At 52.7% G+C, this 22,516-nt stretch overlaps 9 protein-coding genes across 9 annotated transcripts; 2 read left to right on the top strand and 7 right to left on the bottom strand.

Moving 5' to 3' along the window:
* Position 1: 1 nt before the first annotated feature.
* On the bottom strand, positions 2-1,194 carry M430DRAFT_31976 (hypothetical protein). Its single transcript, XM_024866079.1, has 3 exons — positions 977-1,194; positions 782-918; positions 2-731 (listed from the first exon to the last, which is right to left on the bottom strand). The coding sequence occupies exons 1-3, from the start codon at positions 1,082-1,084 to the stop codon at positions 119-121; spliced, it is 858 nt and encodes a 285-aa protein (XP_024724622.1). The 5' UTR covers positions 1,085-1,194; the 3' UTR covers positions 2-118.
* A 170-nt stretch (positions 1,195-1,364) lies between these two features.
* Positions 1,365-2,782, top strand: M430DRAFT_62381 (hypothetical protein). Its single transcript, XM_024868988.1, has 2 exons — positions 1,365-2,172; positions 2,231-2,782. Exons 1-2 carry the CDS (start codon positions 1,518-1,520, stop codon positions 2,287-2,289), a joined length of 714 nt encoding a protein of 237 aa, XP_024724621.1. The 5' UTR covers positions 1,365-1,517; the 3' UTR covers positions 2,290-2,782.
* Positions 2,783-3,432: 650 nt separating this feature from the next.
* M430DRAFT_149693 (hypothetical protein) lies at positions 3,433-3,720 on the bottom strand. The gene has a single exon (XM_024863156.1). It carries the CDS (start codon positions 3,707-3,709, stop codon positions 3,455-3,457), a length of 255 nt encoding a protein of 84 aa, XP_024724620.1. The 5' UTR covers positions 3,710-3,720; the 3' UTR covers positions 3,433-3,454.
* A 1,454-nt stretch (positions 3,721-5,174) lies between these two features.
* On the top strand, positions 5,175-7,407 carry M430DRAFT_92824 (hypothetical protein; the record flags this gene model as incomplete). Its single annotated transcript, XM_024869734.1, has 2 exons — positions 5,175-7,113; positions 7,208-7,407. 2 exons carry the CDS (start codon positions 5,175-5,177, stop codon positions 7,405-7,407), a joined length of 2,139 nt encoding a protein of 712 aa, XP_024724619.1.
* A 528-nt stretch (positions 7,408-7,935) lies between these two features.
* On the bottom strand, positions 7,936-9,021 carry M430DRAFT_94091 (hypothetical protein; the record flags this gene model as incomplete). Its single annotated transcript, XM_024869817.1, has 2 exons — positions 7,936-8,515; positions 8,582-9,021. 2 exons carry the CDS (start codon positions 9,019-9,021, stop codon positions 7,936-7,938), a joined length of 1,020 nt encoding a protein of 339 aa, XP_024724618.1.
* Positions 9,022-9,885: 864 nt separating this feature from the next.
* M430DRAFT_31972 (hypothetical protein) lies at positions 9,886-12,674 on the bottom strand. The gene is made up of 3 exons (XM_024866078.1): positions 12,392-12,674; positions 10,983-12,283; positions 9,886-10,929 (listed from the first exon to the last, which is right to left on the bottom strand). Exons 1-3 carry the CDS (start codon positions 12,554-12,556, stop codon positions 10,158-10,160), a joined length of 2,238 nt encoding a protein of 745 aa, XP_024724617.1. The 5' UTR covers positions 12,557-12,674; the 3' UTR covers positions 9,886-10,157.
* Positions 12,675-13,244: 570 nt separating this feature from the next.
* Positions 13,245-14,064, bottom strand: M430DRAFT_14396 (hypothetical protein; the record flags this gene model as incomplete). Its single annotated transcript, XM_024862858.1, has 3 exons — positions 13,245-13,361; positions 13,430-13,638; positions 13,716-14,064. 3 exons carry the CDS (start codon positions 14,062-14,064, stop codon positions 13,245-13,247), a joined length of 675 nt encoding a protein of 224 aa, XP_024724616.1.
* A 1,878-nt stretch (positions 14,065-15,942) lies between these two features.
* M430DRAFT_111519 (hypothetical protein) lies at positions 15,943-18,092 on the bottom strand. The gene is made up of 3 exons (XM_024861442.1): positions 17,687-18,092; positions 17,133-17,638; positions 15,943-17,086 (listed from the first exon to the last, which is right to left on the bottom strand). Exons 1-3 carry the CDS (start codon positions 17,813-17,815, stop codon positions 16,078-16,080), a joined length of 1,644 nt encoding a protein of 547 aa, XP_024724615.1. The 5' UTR covers positions 17,816-18,092; the 3' UTR covers positions 15,943-16,077.
* A 1,538-nt stretch (positions 18,093-19,630) lies between these two features.
* On the bottom strand, positions 19,631-21,684 carry M430DRAFT_54679 (hypothetical protein). The gene is made up of 3 exons (XM_024868485.1): positions 21,290-21,684; positions 20,480-21,235; positions 19,631-20,412 (listed from the first exon to the last, which is right to left on the bottom strand). Exons 1-3 carry the CDS (start codon positions 21,667-21,669, stop codon positions 19,692-19,694), a joined length of 1,857 nt encoding a protein of 618 aa, XP_024724614.1. The 5' UTR covers positions 21,670-21,684; the 3' UTR covers positions 19,631-19,691.
* Positions 21,685-22,516: the final 832 nt, after the last annotated feature.

Here is a 22,516-nt window from a genome sequence, read left to right as displayed (position 1 = left end):
AGGGGGTATAGAAAGAAAGAAAGAGAACCAAATAATAAAATCAATAGCTCAAATAAAACCAAAAGAGAATAGAGATTGGAAATTGGAAATGGGGGGTTTTTTTTGATAGGTAACCCATCTAGAGCATGCCAGCAGCGAACAAGGCCCCGAAGCCCAACACGACAGCCCCGAGATTCCAGCTGCCGCGCGCGCCAGAATTACTGACGGGGGACGGCTTGGCGGACGTGGGCACGGGTGAGGCGGAGAGAGAGAGCGCGGTGGTGTTCGCACCGCTGACGGCGGGGGAGATGCTGGTGACGAGGACGGGCGCCGGGGTGATCAGGGAGCTGGGGGTGTATGTGGTCGTGTTGTTGCTGTGGAGGAGGGTCTTGGAGTGCGTGGTTGTGGTGTTCAAGGGGGGTGGGGGCGGGGGGATGGAGAGGGAGGAGCTGGATGTGCTGCTGGTGGACGTGGAGCTGGAAGAGGAGCTGGTGGATGTCGGCGTCGGCGTGGTCGTCGGCGTGGTCGGCGTGGGCGTTGGTGTAGATGTCGACGTGCTGCTGGGCGTAGGGAAGGTCATGAGAGCCGCGGCGTCAGTCACCATGGAGATGGCGCGGAAATGCGTCGACGCTGCATCAGCCGTGAAGGTGGTGAAGGCCGTCGCCAGGCCCGAGCCGCTCGCGGTGGGCTGTCCCGTCGCGCTACACGCCATGCTCGTCGTGCCCTCGAGATTGCATCCCAGGGTCACGGCTCTGCTGCTATTAGTCGGGATCCATCCCCGCGAGCGACAAAAGACACGTACTGTGCGCCGGGGACGGCGAGGGCGAAATCGACCGTGGCAGGACCCTGCACCAGCGTATACGGCTGCACGAAGTTGCAGGATTTGGTGTCGCTGCCGGCAGGGCAGCCGACGAGGTATGTGGTCGCGACATTAGGAGTCTATCACAGCGGCAAGTCAGCGGCCATCACTCCTTCGCACGGGGAGGGCGACACAGACAGATGCGAGCTGGTACGCCACCACGGGGAAAGAAGGCGCAAAGAGGTTCTGCGACTGGGCGACGGCGCCGGCAACGAAGATTAATGAGAGACTGGAAGAGGACAACATGGTCAAGAGCGAGAAAGCGCAACGATTCAAGAAGAGGAGACAAAGGAGTGTGAGGTGATATTATTCTGGTCAAGGCATAACAGATGGAAGCAAGAAAGCAAGAAAGCAACTTGGCGCGCCAAAGGTTCAGGTTCGGCTACGCTCTTGTATTATATACCGGGATATTACCGGGTATTTACCTTACCGCCCTCGCTTAACACGGTAAGTCGACACACTTAAGCGAGATCGATGATAACCACCTTGCCCACCCAGAGGGTTCCTTCACTTTAATATAATCAACCGTCCAACATCATCTCGATCTTTTAATTCTAGCCAAAGAAGCCACTCTCTAACTCAACACTGCTAATATCCCCCACCACACCATTACCCCGCGCAACTGAACTGTCTGTTCATCGTCGTCACAGAACCTCGGTCTCCGAGCTCTTACTCCATCATGTCGCTAACCGCATTTCCTCGATTTCTAGAGCTCGACCCTGAGCTACGGAACAGAATCTGGGAGTTTGCTATCACGTCCTATATCCAGGATGTCGCGGATCGACTCCCGCCTTCGTTTAATAGGCCTTGGGCCGAACGGCGGCGACAGGCAATCGTTGGTTACTCACTAGGAAAAGACAGACTAGCTTTGTCTGTCCGCATCCGGGACCCCTTTAACGGACTAAAACTAGATTTCGAGAAGGACGAATTCGAATCCCTTGTCGACTGCTTTCCTATCTCCTCTGTCTGCTACGAGACGCGTATAAATGTCGCTAAGTTCTGCCGGCTACTAGTGCCACATGTGCGATTCAATTACGATACACACACTCTGCTATGTGCTATGCCGCGAGTCGAGTACGATACAAGCACTCTGTGGTCACTTGAACCGCCTCCTCCAAGCAGTTCACACTGGCTACCTGGCTTCGGGAACTTTAAGCGTGTATTTACTCGGCCGACAACATTGACTGTTAATGCCGACCAGTTTAGATCAGCAGAGCACCTTGTCGGAACAGTACTTTGGCTCTTTGGCAACAGGATTCAGCGCCTAGTCATAAACCTATATCAGGAATCTGTAAAGCGTGCATACTGGTCTGATCCTGGTGTAGCGCCTATAAGTATGTGAGTGTTCTGAGGATACATTACAGTAGCTTTTTATGCTAACCTACATAACAGCGAGGCTATTTTCAATCACAATCACGATCCTAAAGCAGACCCTGCTATTATCTACGTGACGAGAGATAAACTAGACGTATCAGAGAGCTTCTGGCAGAATATACAGAACAGTGAGGCTACTCTAAATCACGACCCCGAAGGAGACCCCGCTATTATCTACGTGACGAGGGATCAGAAATTACATGTGTCAGCGAGCTTCTGGCAGAATGAAGCACAATCCGTAACGGATATGACTACACATCTCCTGAAGATGTATGAAGTTTTTGATGCCTCTAGGGAAAGATTGCCGCTCCTTAAGCACATTGAGGTGAATAGAACAGTCGGGGGGACTCGGACTAGACTTACGACAAATTGGAAGCGGGACTATATAGTTAGGTAAGGTAGTGTTGGAAACCCAACGGTTAAACGCAATAAGTTGATTTCCTAATCCGGTAATACTGTGTTACCGGCGGTTTATGAGTTAGATTCCAAGTTTGCTTAAGACTTTAATACAGAGTTTTTATAAAGCCACTTTACTGCCTACCTACCTTACTACCTATAAGTAATAGAGCTCTATACTACCTACGGATCCGTTATACTGATTTGCTACCTTTAGCTGTATATATAGCCCCTTTTGATCCCTAGGTATTTAGTCGTTAGTTTTAATTTAATTCAGTTTACTCGAATCCACTTAATTCGTCCCTTTTGATCGATCCCTAATTCGTCCTATTTAACAGGTAGAGAAAACATTAGCCGAGTCCAGCAACTACTGATGGAAGCAAGAAAGCAACTCGAAGAGGAAAGCATGAGGAGGATACGGAGGAGTCCTGGGCGGTTTAAGATTGCAGGTCCGTGGAACCCCTGAGCCCGATGGACGCGGCACTGTACGCGGCTTGTGATTGGGGCGCGCGGGGAAGCGCTGGGCATGGGTAAATTACTGCGCCAGGGCCCGAAGGATTTGGGGTTCTTGGCCAATGGGGGCTGAAGCATATACGATATATACATGTTGGATGTTGTTGTCTCTTGTGGGTGAAGAGCTGTTCAAGCATTCAAGGACTGGAGGACTGAAGGATTCAAGGACCCGAGGACTCAAGGACCAAGCATTCAAGGACTGGAGGACTCAAACATCCAAGGACCAAGCATTCAAGGACTCAAGCATTCAATTTCAAGCATTCAAGAATTCAAGGACTCAAGGACTCAAGCATCCAAGGACTGAAGCGTTCAAGGACTGAAGCATTCAATGACTCAAGAACTCAAAGAGCGCCTCGACGCTGCTTGGGAATAGGACCAAGGACTGGAATCAAACAAGACGAGATGCGCGACCACGATGAAACTGACGTGTATGAGCATCGCATGAATGACACAGTAAAGACAAACACAAACAACTTCGCGCCCCATGAGAAACAGAAGACGCGCTCCTGAAGGCGAAGGGGTTTGAAGCACTGCTTCTATTCGCTGTGCTGACGCGCGCAGCTCCAAACCTGGGATAACCGCCCTCATGCGACGCGACGCGAAGAAGAGATGTCGATAGTGCGAGAATGTCTGAGAGAGCAGATCGCTATCAGACTAGAATAAGCCCAGGCGCCGTAGTCCCAAGAGGCTCTCGACTCGCGATAAAGAATCCGCCGAGGTGCCTGAGTCGACTAACGGCAAAGTACGAAAAGCTCGCGATAGCTTCTGTTCCTAGCACGACTCACAAGGGCAAAGCTTGAGCCGTGAGCCTTCAGGGGGAGAGGCTAGTTGTGCTCCGCGTGTGTTGGAGTAGTGTTCTCCTGACTTGGAGACCGCTTGGCCCAAAGAGAGCGCCGGCGAAAAAATTGAGGTTGTCACTTGATATATCGAAGGCCTGGATCAAGTGAAAAGGGCGGGGTCAATAGCCAGGGTGAAGATCTGGCTTTGTGCTTCTTTTGGGCTCTTTACTTGAAGAAGAAAATAATGAGTTCCCAGGGTGATCACGGGTCAGTTCAAAACTTGCAAAGGGCCCTTCACCCTGGCCGCTCTGCAAAAGACGATTCGCCAATTCCTGGCGTCTCCATTTTTGTACGGGGGAGTTGGAAGTTGCATCTCGTATCAGATTCCTTTTTTCCCTTCTGCATCTCTGCCATTCTGGGCATTCTGGACCCTCAAGCAGATCCTGGTGATCCCCAAGCGGAGTCCGGTGGAGAGAAAAGCTGGACTGGACATGTGGTATGCCCACCCAGATGGAGGATCTCCTCGGCCGATGCAGGTCCGGGAAATTGAGCCCCTTGCCTGTTGTTATATTTTTGTGTATTTTTGTTATTTTTATTTTTATTTTTTATTTTTTATTTTTTATTTTTATTTTTTATTTTTATTTTTATTTTTATTTTTATTTTTATTTTTATTTTTATTTTTATTTTTATATTATTATTATTCTTAACCCAAGAGCCGCGCTCCCCGTCAACGGGACAAACCCACGTTTCTATCGCCCCTCCGTCCCCCCCGCGGCCCAGCTTTCTCTCCTTTTCCAGGGAAGGCAGGTTTCCCGAGCCGCACGCAGCAACTCTGACGCAATCTGCCATTGGCGGAAAATCCGGTCTTGCGCTCCCTCCATCGACTCAAGAAGTTCGAACATCAACATCGACATCCTCAAATACCTGCTCCCGTCCTCTTCCCCCAAATCCCACTCATCGCCGCCGTCTCTTTTGCCTCCTCCACATCGTCCTAGGCAGCTAGAGGGTCCGCGCCGACGTGTCCTCGCTGTCCGCGTCCTGTCCATCGCTCGGTGCATTCCTGGTGAGGCCAGGCCCTGGATGAGAGCGGGTCTGCAAGAGCCCCAGAGCCCCAGAGCCCCAGAGCCCCAGAGCCCAGAGGTACCTGACGTAGCTTGTCCCCATCGTCAAGTGAAGAGCTTCTCCAGCTTCTCCAGCTCCTCTCCTCTTCTCCTCTTCTCCTCTTCTCCCCTTCTCCACGCCACACCCCCCCTCCCTCCTCCAACCTCTGAATCATGGCTTTTCGACAACGCTTCGCAAAGCCCATCCTCTACACCACATCCGTCGTGGCCCTCGGAGGCGGGTTCCTCTACTACTACCGGCCCCGCAACATTCCTGGCGCGGATTCCGCCGTCGTTCCTCCCCCGAATCACGAAGCTGGATCATTCTCCCCGCCTCGCTTTCCCAAGGTGAAGTCGAGAGATGAACAGATCGCAGACCTGAAGCGGAGCGGGGGCTCCAAGGGCTCCGTCACTTCCTTGCTGCCGAATGCGGATGCGGCTGCGCCACAGAATGATGGGGATATATATGATCTGCTCGTCATCGGCGCCGGTGCAACAGGCGCGGGGATCGCGTTGGATGCTGCCACGCGAGGGTTGAAGGTCGCGATTGTGGAGAGGGATGATTTCTCCAGCGGGACGAGTAGTAAGAGTACCAAGTTGGTGCACGGTGGAGTCCGGTACCTCGAGAAGGCGGTTTGGGAATTGGATTACAATCAATATAAACTGGTCAAGGAGGCGTTGCGGGAAAGGAAATACTTCTTAGACACGGCGCCGCATTTGAGTTCGTGGTTACCCATCATGCTGCCGTTGGACAAGTGGTGGAAGGCGCCATATTACTGGGTTGGCACGAAATGCTACGATATGTTGGCTGGCTCAGAGGGCATTGAGACATCATACTTTCTGACCAAGTCGAAAGCCCTGGACGCTTTCCCTATGCTCAAGAAGACGGATCTGGTGGGAGCTCTGGTATACTACGATGGTGCACACAATGATTCACGCATGAACGTTTCGCTGGCTATGACAGCTGCGCTATACGGTGCTACAGTAGTCAACCACGTGGAAGTCACCTCTTTAGAGAAAGATGCTGAGGGCAAGCTCTGCGGAGCTCGGGTGAAAGATCTCATCGCCGAGAAGAATGGAAAAAAGGCAGATGAATTCAACATCCGTGCCCGGGGCATCATCAACGCTACTGGTCCCTTCACCGACTCGATCCGCAAGATGGATGACCAAAATGTCAAAGAGATCGTCGCCCCCTCCTCTGGTGTTCACGTCGTGCTCCCTGGCTATTACAGCCCACAAAAGATGGGGCTCATTGACCCCAAGACTTCAGATGGGAGAGTCATCTTCTTCCTACCCTGGCAAGGCAACACCATTGCGGGGACGACCGATGCGCCCACTGAAATCTCTCAGAATCCCGTGGCGGGCGAGGATGAGATCGACTGGATCTTGTCCGAGATCCGCCACTACCTCTCCCCCGACATCAATGTGCGACGCGGTGACGTCCTGGCCGCTTGGTCTGGTATCCGTCCCCTGGTGAAGGACCCGAACGCCAAGAACACAGAATCCCTCGTGCGAAACCACCTCATCAATATCTCTCCCTCCGGTCTCCTAACCTGTGCTGGAGGTAAATGGACAACCTACCGACAGATGGCTGAAGAAGCTGTAGACGAGGCCATCAAGACATTCAAATTACAACCAAAACCAGTCACCAACGCCCCCGATGTCAGCGGAACAGAAATGGTTAACGACGGCGCCCGCCTCGACGGCTCCTGCCAGACTCACCAAGTCAAGTTGGTTGGCGCGCACGGATTCTCCAAAACCCTCTTCATAAACCTCATCCAACACTTCGGCGTAGAAACCGACGTAGCCAAACACCTCACTGAATCATACGGTGACCGCGCCTGGACGGTGGCAGCCCTGAGCAGCCCAACCGAGAAACGCTTCCCCGTCCGCGGCGAGCGCATAAGCAATCTTTACCCCTTCGTAGACGGTGAAGTCCGCTACGCCGTGCGCCACGAATACGCCCAGACCGCCGTCGATGTCATCGCGCGCCGCATGCGTCTCGCTTTCCTGAACGCCCAAGCTGCGCTCGAAGCCCTGCCCAAGGTCATCGATATCATGGCTAAGGAACTCTCATGGGATGCGCACAGGAAGGATGTCGAGTGGACTGATTGTATGTCTCTTAACCCCCCTTTCCCCCTTCTTCTCTCTTCTCCGCGTACCCTATAAATCGTAAACATGAATGCTAATCCGGTGCGCAACAACAGCGGTCAAATTCCTTGAATCCATGGGTCTTCCAAAATCCAAGCTTGGAGCTACGAGACAGCAGGTCGAGAGCGGCAAGTTGCCATTCCGTGACAACATCGAGTACAAGATGTATTCGCGCCACGACCAGCCAGCCGACGAGCTCGCGTCCGATCTGGGAAGCGTGAAGGGCATCACGCTTGGGAGCGAGGCCAAGAACTAAGGCTGCTAGCTAGCACCGAGGAGAAGAAATGAGTTGTGTGACTTGATGATGATGAGTACGGGGGGGACATGGAGAGGGCGGGTGCGTCATGATGAACAGGTAGGTAAGTACAGGTAGGTAAGTAAGTAAACAAGCGCCTCTATCACGCCCCAAGAGAGAGAGAGAGAGAGAGAGAGAGAGAGAGAGAGAAAGAAAAGGAAAATCCATATCGATACTTTTACTTTACACAAAACCAAGCAACACTTAAGTTGTCTTACCTACTTATTAGCTTGGTGTACGGGGTCTACATACGGTACAGGCCATGCATAAGTCTAAGGAAAGAGAGACGACAAGGGGAATAGATAATTGTAATCGTGTATGTGATGAAAATCACAGGATCACCACCATCATCTTCAACGTTTCCTTCCTATCTTCCTTTCATCGATTCATCATCCTCTCTGGTATAGTCATCATATTGCTTCATAAATAATTTTCCCCTTATTTGATATCGTAATCTTCCCCAATGGTTTCTTCTTGCACCTCACATCTTTACAGAGGCGGCGTGTCCGCAAACAAGTGACTAACCATGGTATCCGCGTACCTACCCCCGTGCACCTCCGCCGCCTCCACCAACTGCCGGATCTCCTTCTCCTCCTCGCTCGTCAGCTTCACGTCCAGCGCCCCCAGGTTCTCCTCCAGGTACTTGATCTTCTTGGTGCCGGGGATCGGGATGATGTCGTCGCCCTGCGCCAGCAGCCACGCCAGCGTCAGCTGGCCCGGCGTGATCTTCTTCTTCTGCGCCAGCGCCGCGATGCCGTCCACCAGCTTCAGGTTCTTGGGGAAGTTCTCCTCGGAGAAGCGCGGCGAGATGAGGCGGAAGTCGCCCTCCTCGAAGTCGGCCCGTGACCGGTATTGGCCTGTGAGGAATCCGCGTCCGAGGGGCGAGTAGGCAATGACTGCGACGCCGAGCTCGCGGCATGTGCGCAGCAGGTCGATCTGCGGCTTCTCGATGTCGATGCTGAAGGGCGAGTACTCCATTTGGACGGCGTCGATGTGGTGCACCTTGCAGGCGCGGCGGAGGGTCGCGGCCGAGACTTCCGAGAGCCCGAGGTACTTGATCTTGCCCTCGCTGTGCGGTGTGTTAGTTCTGGAATCAGAGACGCGGACAGAGAGGAGGGAGGGGGGCGGAACACACTTCTTCAACTCGACTAGAGCCTCGACGGTCTTCTCGATAGGCGTCACCTTGTCCACGCGGTGGACGTAGTACAGGTCGATGGTCTTGATGCCCAGCCTCTTCAAGCTCCTCTCGCACGCCTCCTTGCAGTATTCGGGCGACGAATCGACCGTCATGCTATCCTTGGTCCACTTGTTGGCGAACTTGGTCGCCAGGAAGATCTCGTCGCGCTTGCCGGTCCGCTTGAACCACCTCCCAATCAGGTCCTCCGAGTCCTGGTACATGTCGGCGGAATCCCAGAAGGTCTGGCCCAGCTCGTAGGCGCGGTCGAGGACCTTGAAGCGCTCCTCGTCGGGCTGGGTGGCGCCGTAGAAGGCCGAGATTCCCATGAGCCCGAGACCCAGGGCGGTAACCTCGGGGCCGTTCTTGCCCAGCTTGCGGGTGGGGAGTTGAGGAGGCATCTCTGCTGGTATCTGTTGGGTATTTTTGTTCGAGAGGGGTGATTGTCAAGTGCTGCAGACGTGCCGAGAGGGAAAGCAGTGCGGGAGAAAGAGGGGGAATATATATGGAGATGCCACTTTGGCGGGGCTGGAATTAAAGCACGGAGTTTATTCTATAACTTCGCGCACTTGCGTCAACGGGCAGAAGCTTATTCAAAGAGCATCGCCCATGGTTCGCTTCTCCTCGCGGTCCAATAGCCGTTTGGCATAGATGGGAACTTCGGAAGGGAATACCCTTGAATCTTGATTTCCAAGCAAATTGCCCCAGTAACGGTGTCTTATCGCCGATGCTATATTAGAACCGTCTCGTCGGCGATTGCTTCACACGTGTTTGTTTCTATTTCCATCCTCGACTTTCGCTGGGTTCACGACGGCGAGGGGCGGCAGTTGACGATGATGAGTGAGGGGTGGCCTATCTGCACTGGAGCCTCCTGCTGCGTGACAATAGCATGATCCTGGTCTCTGCTGGTGCGAAGCGTTGGTGTTTGTATTGTGGTATGCTGATCGTTGATGATGCGTCCAGAAGTCGATGATGTAGCCGTTCGTCTCTCTCTTCCCGCCGAGGACCCCGCCAATGGTTTCGCAGACGGAGAATCCTTACTCCGCTATAGCACGTGATATCAGCACTCTATCTTTACCTCCTTCCTGTGTAACCTCCTTTGTCTTTATATCGACGTATGATAGGTACTAAGGCACCTTAGTTAAAGTACAAAGGAGCCGCATGCATATCTCGACCTCACCTCGTCATCTACAAGATCTCTTAGCATCTAACTTCCAACCGCACAAGTAACAAGTCTCTCTCACACACGGAGAATGTACGATATAGGCATCATCAGAACTTCGTTTATAATCTTCTACCTCTAGTTCTCATATATGCATGCCCCGTACATATCAACTAGACCGAGTCTACCTGTATTTCATGTCTCATGAACGAGCGCCTCGCTATCTATGCCAATGATGCACAAAACCATCCCCCCCGTTTAAATGCGAAACGCCGTCCAAGATGCTACCACTGTCGATCTGCAACAATCCCGCACCCACATTATGCACCGCAAACCCCCCACCTCTTCCTTGAGTCGCTATCACACTCCATCCAATCATGTCCCGTGGTCCCAATTAACGCTCCAGAGCCCCGCATCACCGTCCACGTCCTGTCCCACCGTGAAGCCATCCCGGTTCAACTGCCCCCAATCCGCACCTACCCCGGGATCCATCAGTGCACCAATATTCGAATTCGCGTTGGCTCCGTCGCCCGTCGGCGGCCCCAGCGGGATGCCTTCAGGGTGATCCGGGAACGGCGTCCAGAATAGGTGCTGATTCGGAGCCCCGTACGTCACGCTGTTATCCGGAATTTGGATCAGCTCCGGGGCGGATGGCTTGCGGTTCACATCGTTGAAAACCGGCGGGCTGGGGGGCCGCACAGGCTCGTCATGAGGAGGTGTGATGTTGGAGCCGGGCGAGTCGAGCTCTGCTTCCACGAGAGCGAGTTTCACGTGCTCTGGGACGTTCGGAGCCCAGTTATGGATCAGGTTGCGTAGGAGCTTCAAGTAGCGCACGCAGAGGAGCAGACAATGGCTCATTCCGTACAGGGCTCTGATGGAGTCTGCCAGGTATAGGGAGGCTCGCGCTGCAACGTCCGGTGAGGGAGAAGACATGTCGATGAGATGCTGAATCGCTGCTGTCATGGCGGAGTGAGAGATGATTATGTAAGAACGGCGTAGACCGTAGGTTTGCTGGTAGAGAGACACGAGATCGGATAACGCGACTGCCGCTTCTGTGCATACTACTCGAGGGGGTTTGGCAGCCTGAACGAATGAGACCTTGAGAAACGGCCGGAAGAGGTGTATAAGGCAATTTTGGTAGTATATACTATACGAACGCGTCAGAGATGGATTACAACAGGGGCGCCGTGGGAAACTTACTGAAGACATAGTACCTGAGGTAATGTTGCACTGTTCTCTTTGACGGCGAGACATTCAGGCAGATCCTTATACCATGCCTTATATCGAGCGTGATGCTGTAGTAACTTCCGGCTGGTCATTCGATCCCGGGGAGCATAGAACATGTGAACAGTATCATTTACGATCTCGGTAAGAAGGCTTAGCTGTAAGGACAGGTTGTAGGTAAAACTGGCCTGCTCCAATCTGGCTGAAGCGTGTGGGAACTGCGGGTGGCCGTGAGGCTTCCAGATCTTGCTCTCCAGATTACTCCTCAGGAACGGCTTCTCTAGTTTGATTGCGGTTCTAGGGAGACACGATATACGTCCTAGGCACACTGACCATATTGTCTCGAGCGTATAGCACCCCCAGAATGTAATCCTGCGAGCTTCAATCTCTGTAGCAGTCACCTTTCCGTTGGGCTGTACATTATAAGACAAATGCAGCCCTAATTCAATAGCCATCGACATCATTCGACCAGCATACTTCCAACTGCTGCTGTCGTGGTTATTCAACGCCTGTCGAATTGCCATGAGGCCCAGGGCCGCCACCGTCGTCAGGCATGATCGATCATCCGCCTCCAAGAGTCGCTTTGCTTCAGCAAAGAAATGATCTCCGACGGTGCTGGGGTTATTGGGGTCTGCTCGCGCTTCGGGTCGATCCGAGTAATTGCAGCCGACCGCTAGGATGGCATTAACCAGCAACGGAGTGCAGTACTTCAGCTTCTTGCCGTTCAAACCATGATAGAACACCTCCTCTGAGAAGAGCACGTAGAATGGATGCGACCAGGTGAAGTAGAGATCGAAAAGATGTTTGACGAGATGGACATCGTCCGTCACAGTTGTCCACGTTCCAGTTTGCTCTACGGCAATCACAGGTGGCTCGTCATCAGATACGGTGAAGGAAAGATTCGATGTATGGCCGTAGTGCCGTGTCTCGCCGGACTTGTCTAGTGAAGATTTGCCAGCAAATTCCGCAAGCTCTCCTTCAAGCGTAGCAGGCTCGGTCTTCTTGGGGGTGAGGCTCATTTTTTGGATACTTTGCGATATCGACTCGTAACTTTCGTCCGGGCTGGAGCGCATCATCTGGATGATGTCGTCGACGTCGGAGTCTGATCCATTTCTGATAGCGTCGAGGATGCTGTTGAGAGTTCCTTTCTGGTCGGTCAGAGATTTGATATCTCGTTTCAGGGCGCCTTTTCGCCTGTGGTCGCTATCGATATCATACTCGCACTTGGTGTCATAAACGGAGGTACATGCGTTGCATGATGGTTTTTCTCCATCACACTGCAATTTGATTGTTGGAGTTAGTTATCGTCGCACACCAGACGAGATGCCTCGTAGCAGAGAATGCGATGATAGGAATGCAGGACGGCGCGCAAGAACAGAACTGACCTTCGACTTACGTTTGCGACACGGCATACAGGCGCTCGAGATGCATCGTCGCTTAGGCGCAGTCTCGCCATCAGGGAGGGCGTCCAGCGACGGGGATGCAGAAGAGGAGTTGGGCTCGAGCTTGGGTAAGATCGGCCGGGGAATGATAACGTTGGGAGGAGACATTGTGTTGTTGTCTGCGCAGTTGGCTTTGTCCAAGGCTCTTCAGCCTCGTCCCGTCGCGATTACCCGCCGGCTATCGTGGGTGGTGTGCATCTACCCAATGGTGTGGGGCGAACGGGGGGGTAGGAGGGAGGGGGGGGGGGAACGGTGAAGAGGGAGGAGGGAGAAGAGGGAGGGGTGGAGGGGGAGTGACAGCAATGCGTCTCCGCTGAAAATGTCGTGCGTGCCCCGTAGGCTGGCCCAAGTTATATTCGAAAGCGTGCGAAGTCTATGATTGATCGATTGAAGCTGCTCTTCCCATCCCGTTATTGCAAAAGGCGGCGTAGACGTCAGCAAGGGGCCTCGATGATGCGCTTCCTCTCGTCCCAGGGCCGGAGACGCGGTAGGGGGGGTCGATGCGTACGTGATGTAATTATACTTATGGACATGAAGGGACAATGGAGGGCAGAAAAGAGCCCTTAAAGCAGGTTCAGGCTCTCAAGAGGAGTCTTTCAGAGAATACAAGTCAGAGAAGCGGTCGTCTGGTCGAAGAGTCGAGAGACAAAGGCCTCTGCGAAATCAACGGCGCGGCCTGAAAGGGAAAGGTATGGGCGGGGCAGACCCCTAGAGTTCCTTAGAATGCTCTAAGAGAACTACTACTCCGTAAGAGCCCACGAGACGTCCAGGTCCTGACGGGGAGAGGAGAGAGAGATCAGGTGCGCCGGGGCAGAGCCCGTCTCCGCGCTGCATTCGAGTCGTCGAGGGCTATGGAGGAGACAATGGCCAATAACCTCCGCAACGGCGTCGAGCGTGAGATGGCGATGAGAGGCTGTTAACAGTATGATTATTGAATTTTCTTCTCCCTGCATTCTTCTGTCGTCAAGGCCGTGGACGTACCTGATGTATAACATGCTCCATCGATGATCCCCGCCGCGCCGCGCCTCCCTTCACCGTGCCCGCGCGCCTCTCTCTCTCCCTCTCCCTCTCCCCCTCCCTCTCGTTCGTCTCGTCTGGTCTCGTCTGGTGGTCCCGTCTGGTCTCGTCTCGTCCGTCCATTGCGCCTCTTCTGTCTCTTCGCGCCCTCGCTTTGGCATAGCCGCCCGCCTCTGGTCGTATCGCGAGTCGCGAGTCTCGACTGTCCACGCCACCAAAATCCACGAGAGAGGATCGCTGATCAACGGACCAGATCCCGATGGCTTGGTTTCAAGGGTCGTCCCTAGTGTGCCATCGTCCTTGGGACCATGCTGCGCGCTGATAGGCCCATCCCGTCGGCTGTTTTTGCTGATGTTGAAGTCTGAAGAGCACTGCTGGCCGGCCCTTTCCGGAGCTGCTCTAGCGTCGTCCGTATTCCCGAAGTCCGTCGCGACAGTGACACTTAGCCGAGGCTGATTCAGCAAGGCTGTACTGTGCCGGGTACTGTGCTCCGTGCTTGTGTAGGTAATTGTGTTTGTTGCTCTTGTTAATGCTGAGGCACGAATAGTAATCCGGTGCCCGTCAGGCTGCGATGTCGCTCTCGCACTTCCTTCGGCCATCCTCGGCATTTCGCCAACGGCCCCGGTCCGGCTACGGGCGGCTATTCTCATCTCAAAGCCCGGTTCGGCTCTGACAACTCCATCGCGAGCATTGCATTACCCCTTCTGGCTCTGAATCCACTGCAGACTTGGAGGCATGTAGCCTTGCCTGTTTCTTCTAAATTTGTTTCTGCTTGAGAGATCACATAGTATCCGCCTATTGAGCAGAGGACAGCGAGTCCCTCCATGGGCGTCTTCAGATGAATGAATTCATTACGTGCTGTTCAAGGAGATGGCGCGATGGCCAGACATCAGATTCTACCTACTCCAAGTATCGCGGTGGCGCTCTGTTGGGCTGACTGCCTTTACCCTTTTCAGTCCTCTGACACCTCTTGAGTTCAATAATGTGCCCCATGGGGCTGGAATTCAAGCCCGGTAGTCATAGGGTCATAGGGGTTTCGACAACATAGCCGACCCTTTAGTGAGGCCGGAATCCAGTCACTGGTCTTCCCGGCGAATCACCGTTTGCACGTGTAATCAGAATTCAGATGCGTGGCCCCTGGGTAGTGTCGGGGAATGCTCTTATAGCCGCGTTCCGCTTGACGCGGTCAGCCCGTTTCTCCACTCAGGAGGCGATTTGAATCTGGTAGATAGATATGATTTGCATGGGACTAATGACATTAGCCGCTCTCTATCCGGATCTGTCGAGACCAGTCTTTATGAGCACATTTCCCCCCCTCAAGGGCATGCAGGACAGCTTCAATCTCAAGGACAGATTGCAACTTCTATACATTCAACACACACTCCTGCAAGTCGTTATTGGACTAATGCTTCGAATTCAAATTCAAAATGCCTTATGGCCTGCCCAGATCCGATCAGATACATAGTGCAACTGGTCAAAACACTTCCCTAATCATCGAGTTAATCTCAAAGCCCGACGGGGATTTTGCCATCGAGTTCTGAAGCCGAGTTACCACAACCCTTGGACAAACTGGCACCACATCAAATGCCATCTCCGCTAGGACACTGATTGCCGAATATGCAGCAGAGTTGAACTACTCATAGGTTCTCAAGTTTTTACGGCCTAGTTCCCTCACCATTTCTTCACCTCGTTCTGGAGACCACGCAGACAAGACCCATCTCTCGGTACTTGACAAGTGGGGCTGAAACCCCATCAAAAAAGGCCAAGATATAAGGGAGCCAGCCTCTGAAAGTGCGAAGATTGAAGTTATTCAGAGTGTGCTACCATATACATGCCTCTGTACCCTAACACAAGAAAAGAAGCACAAGAGAGCCAGCCCACAAAAGATACAGAAGCGAATTCCACACCTTACCTTACCTTCCAGCGTCCACAGGGCTTTATTCTCTGCCCAGGGACCTTCTCCCTAATTCTACCCAGTGGATCCAGATAGATATCATGCGTGATTCACCTAGGTGGTGATCCGAACAGAATATCTCAAAAAATCGGGAGAAAAGAATCTCAGTGTGAAAGAGTAATCAAGAGAGTCTCTTTATTCTTTCCCTCTACCTACTGCGCAAAAGCCAATCCAATCCAGTCCAATCCATCTCTCAATTCCTGCTCCCTTGACTCACCTCACAGACAAGCCCCAACGCCCCTCCCTTCCTTACTGTCCTAAGAACGAGTCTCTGATCTTCAACAATAGCTCTGGGGGGTTGTATAATTATTTATTTATTTCTTTCTTTGAAGCGTGAGTTAGTTGATAAGGGGTTGCATATGGTATGGTATAGGAGAGACAGGTGTCTCTTTAGATATAGAGCCCTTTGGGTTTAAAGATCGGGAGGGGGGTGGACGACTGCTTTTTACGCGCGCTTTTGATACATATGCCTATGATGGTACGAGACATTCCCTTTGAATGCCTAGTGTCAAAGGATGAAAAACCGGGGATTTGGTCAGTGCATATATCTAGTATGAAAGCGTTTTCTAATTATTCTATGGGGGAGGTACTACTTGTAGTATCTCATGACACATTCCCATTTCTATTACTCCTAGCCTGCAGATCTTTCACATTCCCTCTACTGCGCCCTCAAACTCACCCGGCACGGATAGTGCGCCGACGGATGCGCTGCCGCCTCCTCAATCTGATACGCGCGATCGCCGCGATAAGTCTGCAGCCCCTTCCTAGGATGCGCACGATCCCACTCGTCATAGCAATCGCGAAAGTCGAACTCGCGCACCGTGCAGGCCAGCAAGACACGCAGCTCCGTCATCACCAGGCCCTGCGCTATGCAATTGCGGGGCCCGTTTTCGAAGGGGCGCCACGCGCCTTTCATGGGATAGAGCTCGTGGCCGGGCTCGACGAGCCAGCGTTCGGGAAGGAAGTCGTCCGGTCGCACCCAGTATTTGGGAGCGCGGTGCATGCCGCTGTGGTCCATGAAGCAGACGACGTGGTCGGTGGGGCAGATAGTGCCTTCGTCGTCGACCAAAGAGACGCCTTTGAAGCCTTGGCGGCTGGAACTGGCGGGTGGGTAGAGTCGGAGCGTCTCTTTGATGATGGCGGTGGTGTAGGGGAGGTCATTCGCGAGGTGGGGTTTGCTGGTGAGAGTTTCAGAGACGGTGGAGATGTCGGGGCCGAAGATGGAGTCGTGCTCGGCGCGGATGCGGGCCAGTGCCTCCGGGTGCTTGGAGAGCAGGTGGAAGCAGTAGCAGATGGTGCTGCTGGTGGAATCGTGGCCAGCGAAGACGAAAAGGCGGATCTGGCGGATGGCGAACGCTTTGAAGTCGGGATCTAGCTTCTCGGGCTTGACTTTGGTGTCTTGTGGGATGTGTGCTTGGAGAATGAGATCAATGACGGCTTTGCTCCGCGTATCGTTCGAATCGGCCTTGTACTCGTTGTACCGCCTGTCTAGCTCGTCGCTGATGTAGCGGTCCATCTTACGCCCGTTCGACCATTCCATGTACCAACGAGCCACATTGATGGAACTGAATGGGTTGACAGCTGCACTTGGTTCATGCCATCGGATTTGGCTGATCATGCAATCGGCCAGGGTGTTGTATCCGGTTTGGGCATGCAATTCAGAATTCCTGCCACATCAGTTCGATTCAACCATGGCAGGGGGAAGATACATACAGGATTGTCTTCCCAATCAAATCCATTGTAAAACGAAGGGTGGTGGTATCTAGATAGAACATATCTCCCTTCTTGGCATGGTTCCTCAAGGTCTCTCGGTACACATTGATCTCCTTAACCATACCAGGAACAAGCTTGAGAAAGTGCTCATTGTTGAAGCCCTTATTGAACACCGCTCGCCACGGTTTCCATTCAGATTCGGGCATGTCGAATAAGTTCGGACCTCCAGCAATGGGTTTGAAGAATCGAGGAAGCAAATCCGCCTTTCGCATTGAGATGAGGGTATTGGTCTGCGTGACTGAGATGGCTGTGGTCGGGGAGTGGATGACCATGAAAATCCCCGCCATAGGCCATAGATCCAGGTAGTACACGCCGGTCTTCTCGAAGCTATCCCGGTAGATCTCACCGAACATGTATTGATAGTGGGCATCGGCTGGTAGCCTCTCCTGCATCTCCTTGAGGAGGAGCAGGTGGCCGAAGAGGAAATTATGGCGCGGAGCAATTGGCTGTGGGATGTCAGCGCGGCTGGCGGTGGGCGGGTGAACGTGTCTTACCACTCCCATCTTTTTCAGATCAGCCATCAACATTCGTGCCTTGTACAGACGGGTGAAGAAATACCCAAGCAGACTGGCAATGGCGACGGCCGCAGAGGTGAGAAGCGGCCTTGCCTGGATTGTGTCCATGGCGGCGATGTCTGTGGATTGAGAAGGGGGGAATGTAGCTGGGGAAGCTGGGGTGAAGCTGTAGCAAAACGGTGGAAAAGCTGCGATGAAGCCGTAGAGAAGCTGGTGAAGCTCTACTCAACGCGTGGGGGGAGACGCGATGCGGCGATATGCTAGCAATCAGGCCGAGAAGGGACGAGGTGTGCCAATTGCAGTCCTAAGATCTGTTCCTATGTGCGCTGGACTTCATGGAGCTTGGATAAGATACTCTGAACAATACCTTAATTCTGGCCAAGATCCAACAGTTGGTCGAATAATTCATTGGAGCTGGGAAGCTGGAGAGCTGACCGCACTAGGTAGAGCGAGGGGTTTCCTGCTGCTACGCTGGAAAGAGCTTAGGCCAGGGTCTTAGTCCCGAACTACCACATGCAACACTTTCCTAGAGAGGTAAGGTGAGTAGTTAAATTACACTGACACTTTACCAATACGGGGTAGGTAGCGTCGGGTAAGCACAGACAAAGGGACACAGCACCGGCCCCCGGGTAAACCGATAACCCGATAGCCCGGCACTACCTACCTACGAAACCTTAGATAAGCCGGGGACTTTCACTCTGATGCTTTGCCGCAAAGCATAGGTAGGTACTTTGCCTCACAATCGCATCCCGACTAACATCTACTACTATACCTCCAGAAGTTGACGTATAGCCATGCCGACCTTTTCTCTCTGTCAGGGCTAACCGCTCTACCGCCTGTGCGGCGAGACGAAGACGCCATAGTCTGTGCAGCGCCACACTCCATGTCCTGCCGTTAGGGTTCACGATAGCGATGCTTCCCTGCCATGGGAATTCTTCATCGCCTCTTACACACGCATGAGCCGGGACGGGAAAAGCAGCGCCTGCTTCGAGAGGGAGGACTAATAGGTAGGTGGCCGGGGCTCACGTTGACCAAGAATTACACCGAGTACAGGTACAGTGTACTCAGTTCACTCAATTCTACCTCCATTTTACATTACATTCGCTACACAGACAATTAATTCCCAACCCCTGTCAGTGTCAAACGACTGCGCGTTCGCCTGCCGCCGCGACTATATATAGCACACGGAGAATACGGCCGAGTGGCAAAGCGTGCATGTGGCGCAGCAGCACAGGGTATTTATGCATGGAATAATATTATTCTGTGATAATGGTACCTACCTAGGTATAGGGTCAGGTAAGGTACGACAAATCCCGCCCCCAAAACAATCAATCAACGCGGTGTAGAACCGCCTAAGCTAAGGTAAGCTGCTGCTGGGCCGCCCGTCAGCTTATTACAGAGCCTCGGCCCGTCTCTCGGACGGATCTGAACTAGGGTCTAGATGTGCCTGGACAGCGGGCACTATGCCGTATGGGAAACGACGTTGCCGATCGATGGGTGGGGGGAACGAACTCTATTTTCACCATCAGGCCGAGCTTCAGGATTTCCTGCCTAGGTACCTATAGGGAGGATGTCGCACGGACGAGGCAGGCAGAATTTGGAAAACCGGTACTGTGTCGTAGCTATGACTTTTAATGATAAGTATATTTGATTGAATTTGATTTGAGTGAGCGGGCCGCTGGACGGGCGTGGATATAAGATAAAAGTAGATCGTGAATCATCATAGACCGGACGCCCTCCCCCGCCATGTACAAGAAACCAGCGGTATCCTATATACCGGAAACCTCAAAAGTCCCTAATTGATAAACTCCGTCCCGAGAAAGAGATATGTGAGGAACTTGTAGGTGCTCTAGCCGCACCCCAGGATATATACCAATCAATGAGGATCAAAAAAAGTAGAAAATAAAAATAAAAAGGGAAAAAAGGCAAACAAAAAAAAATCTGAGGTGTGAAGTTCTCCCCGGACAAGCAGCAGCAGCCAAGTCTATTCCTTCCTCTTCCTGATCCTGAACGGGATCCGGCTCGCAGGCCGCTGCGTCCCAAAGCCGTAGAAAGTCGGGCTGTGTTCGAATTTCTTCTGCTTCGTCAGAAGATCCACATCATAATCGTTCACGATAGTAGCGCAGAAGGCGATGATCTCGCGCTTAGAGAAGAAGCGGCCCGGGCACGTGCGCTCGCCGACGCCATACGGGATGAAAGAATCCGAGACGGACGAGTCCTTGAACTTCGGTTTTCCAGGATCGCTAGTCGTCGTCGGGGAGGTAGGCGACGTTGGGGAGGGAGGCGAGGAGGGGGACTTGCGAGCCGGCCCGCTGAGGGGATCGTTTGGATACACCAGGAATCGATCCGCCCAGAAGGTGTCGAGAGGGTGTTCGCCATCGCGCGTGTTCCAGGCGTCGGCGTTCATGTGCGCGGGGCCCGAAGGCACCATGATGATTTGCCGGCGCGGGAAGCGATACTCGTTGAGTTGGATCTCGTCGTGGTTGCTGTAGAGCACGTGCTGGACCTCGACGCGCAGGCGCAGCACCTCGGAGTAGATGGACTGCAGCAGGGGGAGGGAGATCAGTTTGTCGACGGCGGCGTTGGTGGTGAAGGATTGGAAGTCGGCCGCGCGCAGCTCGGCACGTACGCGTGAGAGCAAGGTGGCGTCGGAGAAGATCTCGATGATGGTCCAGATGGCGGCGGCGTGCACATTGATGTTCGCTCTATGCCGTAAAAAAGGTCAGTATTTGATGACTGGGAAACCTAGGAGGAATGGAAGAGTGTACATACCCCCACAGAAGCCCAAAATCGGAAATGGCAAGGGAGTCGTGATCCCAACCGTCAACTTTTGAGAGGTATTTCTGACGCTCTCGGAAGCATTCTGAACCCCACCAAGGGTCGTAATCCCTCTCAGTGTCGATATCTGAGGGGCTGGCTCTGGATCTCGCGATGTTCTGCCATGTCATAACGTTCCCAACGAGCTTTTTGCGGAGTCTAAATGCTCTGGGGATCAACCAGCGAGGCACACGCTTGATGAGTGGGTGGACGTAGGTAAGGAACTCGTTGAATTCCCTTGTGAAATCGGGATTTATACATTCCAGGAGTGGACCAGCCAAAGCCACGTTCATAGAAGCCGTCAATGGCATTTGCCAGTAGTCCATGATATCCGGAATTTCGGGGCCCCACTCGTCTCCAATAGCCAGAGCTTGGAGACGACGGTTGAACTCTTGAGCCCAGCGTTGGTAGAGCTTGGAAAGACCATCTCCGGTGAGAAGTTTCATGAAACCAACGTGGGTTAAGTGGTCGATGCGGTTGTGAGGTGCTACATTGCTCTTCGGATGGGGGTTTACTTGTAATCCCGAATCGTCGAGGTGGTAAGGTTGAACTGCTTTGGGGTTCATTCCAAATACCCCGATAAGGACGAATGCCTGATGAGCAGGCGACGTTATAACCCCCTTGTATCTCCATATTGCTTGAATCAGCTCAGGCCCACGTAAAAGGAAGATCTTGTAATTCGCGAGTTTGATGCCATAGACATCTAGGTTTCTAGTGATCTGAATTAGCACACAGATTTGCTCTGCAATGAGCATTGGATCTTACTTCATGCCGGTAACGTATTTCTTAGGATTGAGCACAAAATCGACTGCACTTCCGAGAAACGGTGTTATGTAGGGAACAGTTGGTGGCGATTTGATGGGCTCATTGCTTGAGACCTGAGCAGTGTATGATAGGTATGTTGTGATGTAGACAAGGACGAAAGGCGTGGCAAGGAGGATAAGAGACAGAAGTGTCCATTGGGCATTTGGGGATTCGATAATTGGTAGCAAAATCTGAGGGGTATCGAGAGACTTCGCAGCTAAAGATAAAGTTGATAGTAAAGACAGCTGTGGAGGAGACAATGCTTTTCCAGGAAGGATTGGAGTAACATTGTAAGTCGTTGTGCACAGATCATACACGTCCGAAAAGTTTGACGAAATCATCTTGAATCGAAGGCGGGAGTACTGAGTTGAGCAAATCCAACTTGCCACAAAGGAACATAAGAGAATAGGGGTATGAGGAGGCCTGGGAACATATACAGGAGCTCTCCAAGCACCCCAGGATCTTACGACAGGTGTCAGCAAGCATAGCTGCTCGCAGCTATCCAAACAGCAGCGTGGGAACGTGAACATGACATTCTCACCGGAACAGCGCCTCTCAAGCACTACTCAGTTGCCTGCATAGCTTGGCTGAGATCAGAGCTGTCTGATGACACTGGCTGAGACGTCAAACTACTCCGTAGAGGCCCAGTTCGACCGTTGACGTTGACGTCGACCTTCACCCCTCCTTAGCCTCTCCATGGCACACATTGACCATGCCCTCCGCCCCTCTGATGTACCATGTACCTGTCATCACTGCACTAGCAGGGAGGCTACCGTCCAAGAGGGACCAGTAACAGAAGGTTGGCAAAGCTGATCACATCTTTCCCGCGCGACGTGCGGCGGAGGCACAGGATAAGGACCATAATCGCGGCGTGCAAGTACTAGTTCCATGTTCTTTGTTTGAGGCTGTGAGCGTGGACTCGGATTTGTCTGTTCGCGGAACATGCTGCTTTGGGGTGTCTTCTTCCCCATGCAGAGGTCTGTTTGAACTCTGGATTCTGTTTGACCAAGGCCGGCAAGCATCGAGTAGACAAAATTCGGGTATATGGATAGACAACTTGAGGAAACCTGCCCTGCCTAGGGACGTAGGTTCCTAGGTAGCATAAACCATACCAAGCCTCAGTAAAGGAGGGGGGGATTTTTATTTATTCATTTGATTTATTTTTATTTTTATTTTTATTTTTTGATT

The sequence above is a fragment of the Amorphotheca resinae genome (assembly GCF_003019875.1).
Source record: "Amorphotheca resinae ATCC 22711 unplaced genomic scaffold M430scaffold_1, whole genome shotgun sequence".
Taxonomy (NCBI): domain Eukaryota; kingdom Fungi; phylum Ascomycota; class Leotiomycetes; order Helotiales; family Amorphothecaceae; genus Amorphotheca; species Amorphotheca resinae.
This window is presented reverse-complemented; position numbering and strand designations above follow the sequence as displayed.

Bases quoted from the DNA above. Each gene is read 5' to 3' on its own strand.
- M430DRAFT_62381 (XM_024868988.1), top strand. From the start codon at position 1,518: ATGTCGCTAACCGCATTTCCTCGATTTCTAGAGCTCGACCCTGAGCTA. The intron at 2,173-2,230 runs GTATGTGAGTGT...CCTACATAACAG, and splicing joins TCCTGGTGTAGCGCCTATAA to CGAGGCTATTTTCAATCACA.
- M430DRAFT_149693 (XM_024863156.1), bottom strand. From the start codon at position 3,709: ATGAGGGCGGTTATCCCAGGTTTGGAGCTGCGCGCGTCAGCACAGCGA.
- M430DRAFT_54679 (XM_024868485.1), bottom strand. From the start codon at position 21,669: ATGATTTCGTCAAACTTTTCGGACGTGTATGATCTGTGCACAACGACT. The intron at 21,236-21,289 runs GTAAGATCCAAT...TCAGATCACTAG, and splicing joins AAATACGTTACCGGCATGAA to AAACCTAGATGTCTATGGCA. The intron at 20,413-20,479 runs GTATGTACACTC...TTTACGGCATAG, and splicing joins GATTTTGGGCTTCTGTGGGG to AGCGAACATCAATGTGCACG.
- M430DRAFT_31972 (XM_024866078.1), bottom strand. From the start codon at position 12,556: ATGTCTCCTCCCAACGTTATCATTCCCCGGCCGATCTTACCCAAGCTC. The intron at 12,284-12,391 runs GTCAGTTCTGTT...ATCAAATTGCAG, and splicing joins GTCGCAAACGTAAGTCGAAG to TGTGATGGAGAAAAACCATC. The intron at 10,930-10,982 runs GTAAGTTTCCCA...GCGTTCGTATAG, and splicing joins CCTCAGGTACTATGTCTTCA to TATATACTACCAAAATTGCC.
- M430DRAFT_111519 (XM_024861442.1), bottom strand. From the start codon at position 17,815: ATGGACACAATCCAGGCAAGGCCGCTTCTCACCTCTGCGGCCGTCGCC. The intron at 17,639-17,686 runs GTAAGACACGTT...GACATCCCACAG, and splicing joins ATCTGAAAAAGATGGGAGTG to CCAATTGCTCCGCGCCATAA. The intron at 17,087-17,132 runs GTATGTATCTTC...CTGATGTGGCAG, and splicing joins TTGATTGGGAAGACAATCCT to GAATTCTGAATTGCATGCCC.
- M430DRAFT_31976 (XM_024866079.1), bottom strand. From the start codon at position 1,084: ATGTTGTCCTCTTCCAGTCTCTCATTAATCTTCGTTGCCGGCGCCGTC. The intron at 919-976 runs GTCTGTGTCGCC...CCGCTGTGATAG, and splicing joins TGGCGTACCAGCTCGCATCT to ACTCCTAATGTCGCGACCAC. The intron at 732-781 runs GTACGTGTCTTT...TAATAGCAGCAG, and splicing joins CTCGCCGTCCCCGGCGCACA to AGCCGTGACCCTGGGATGCA.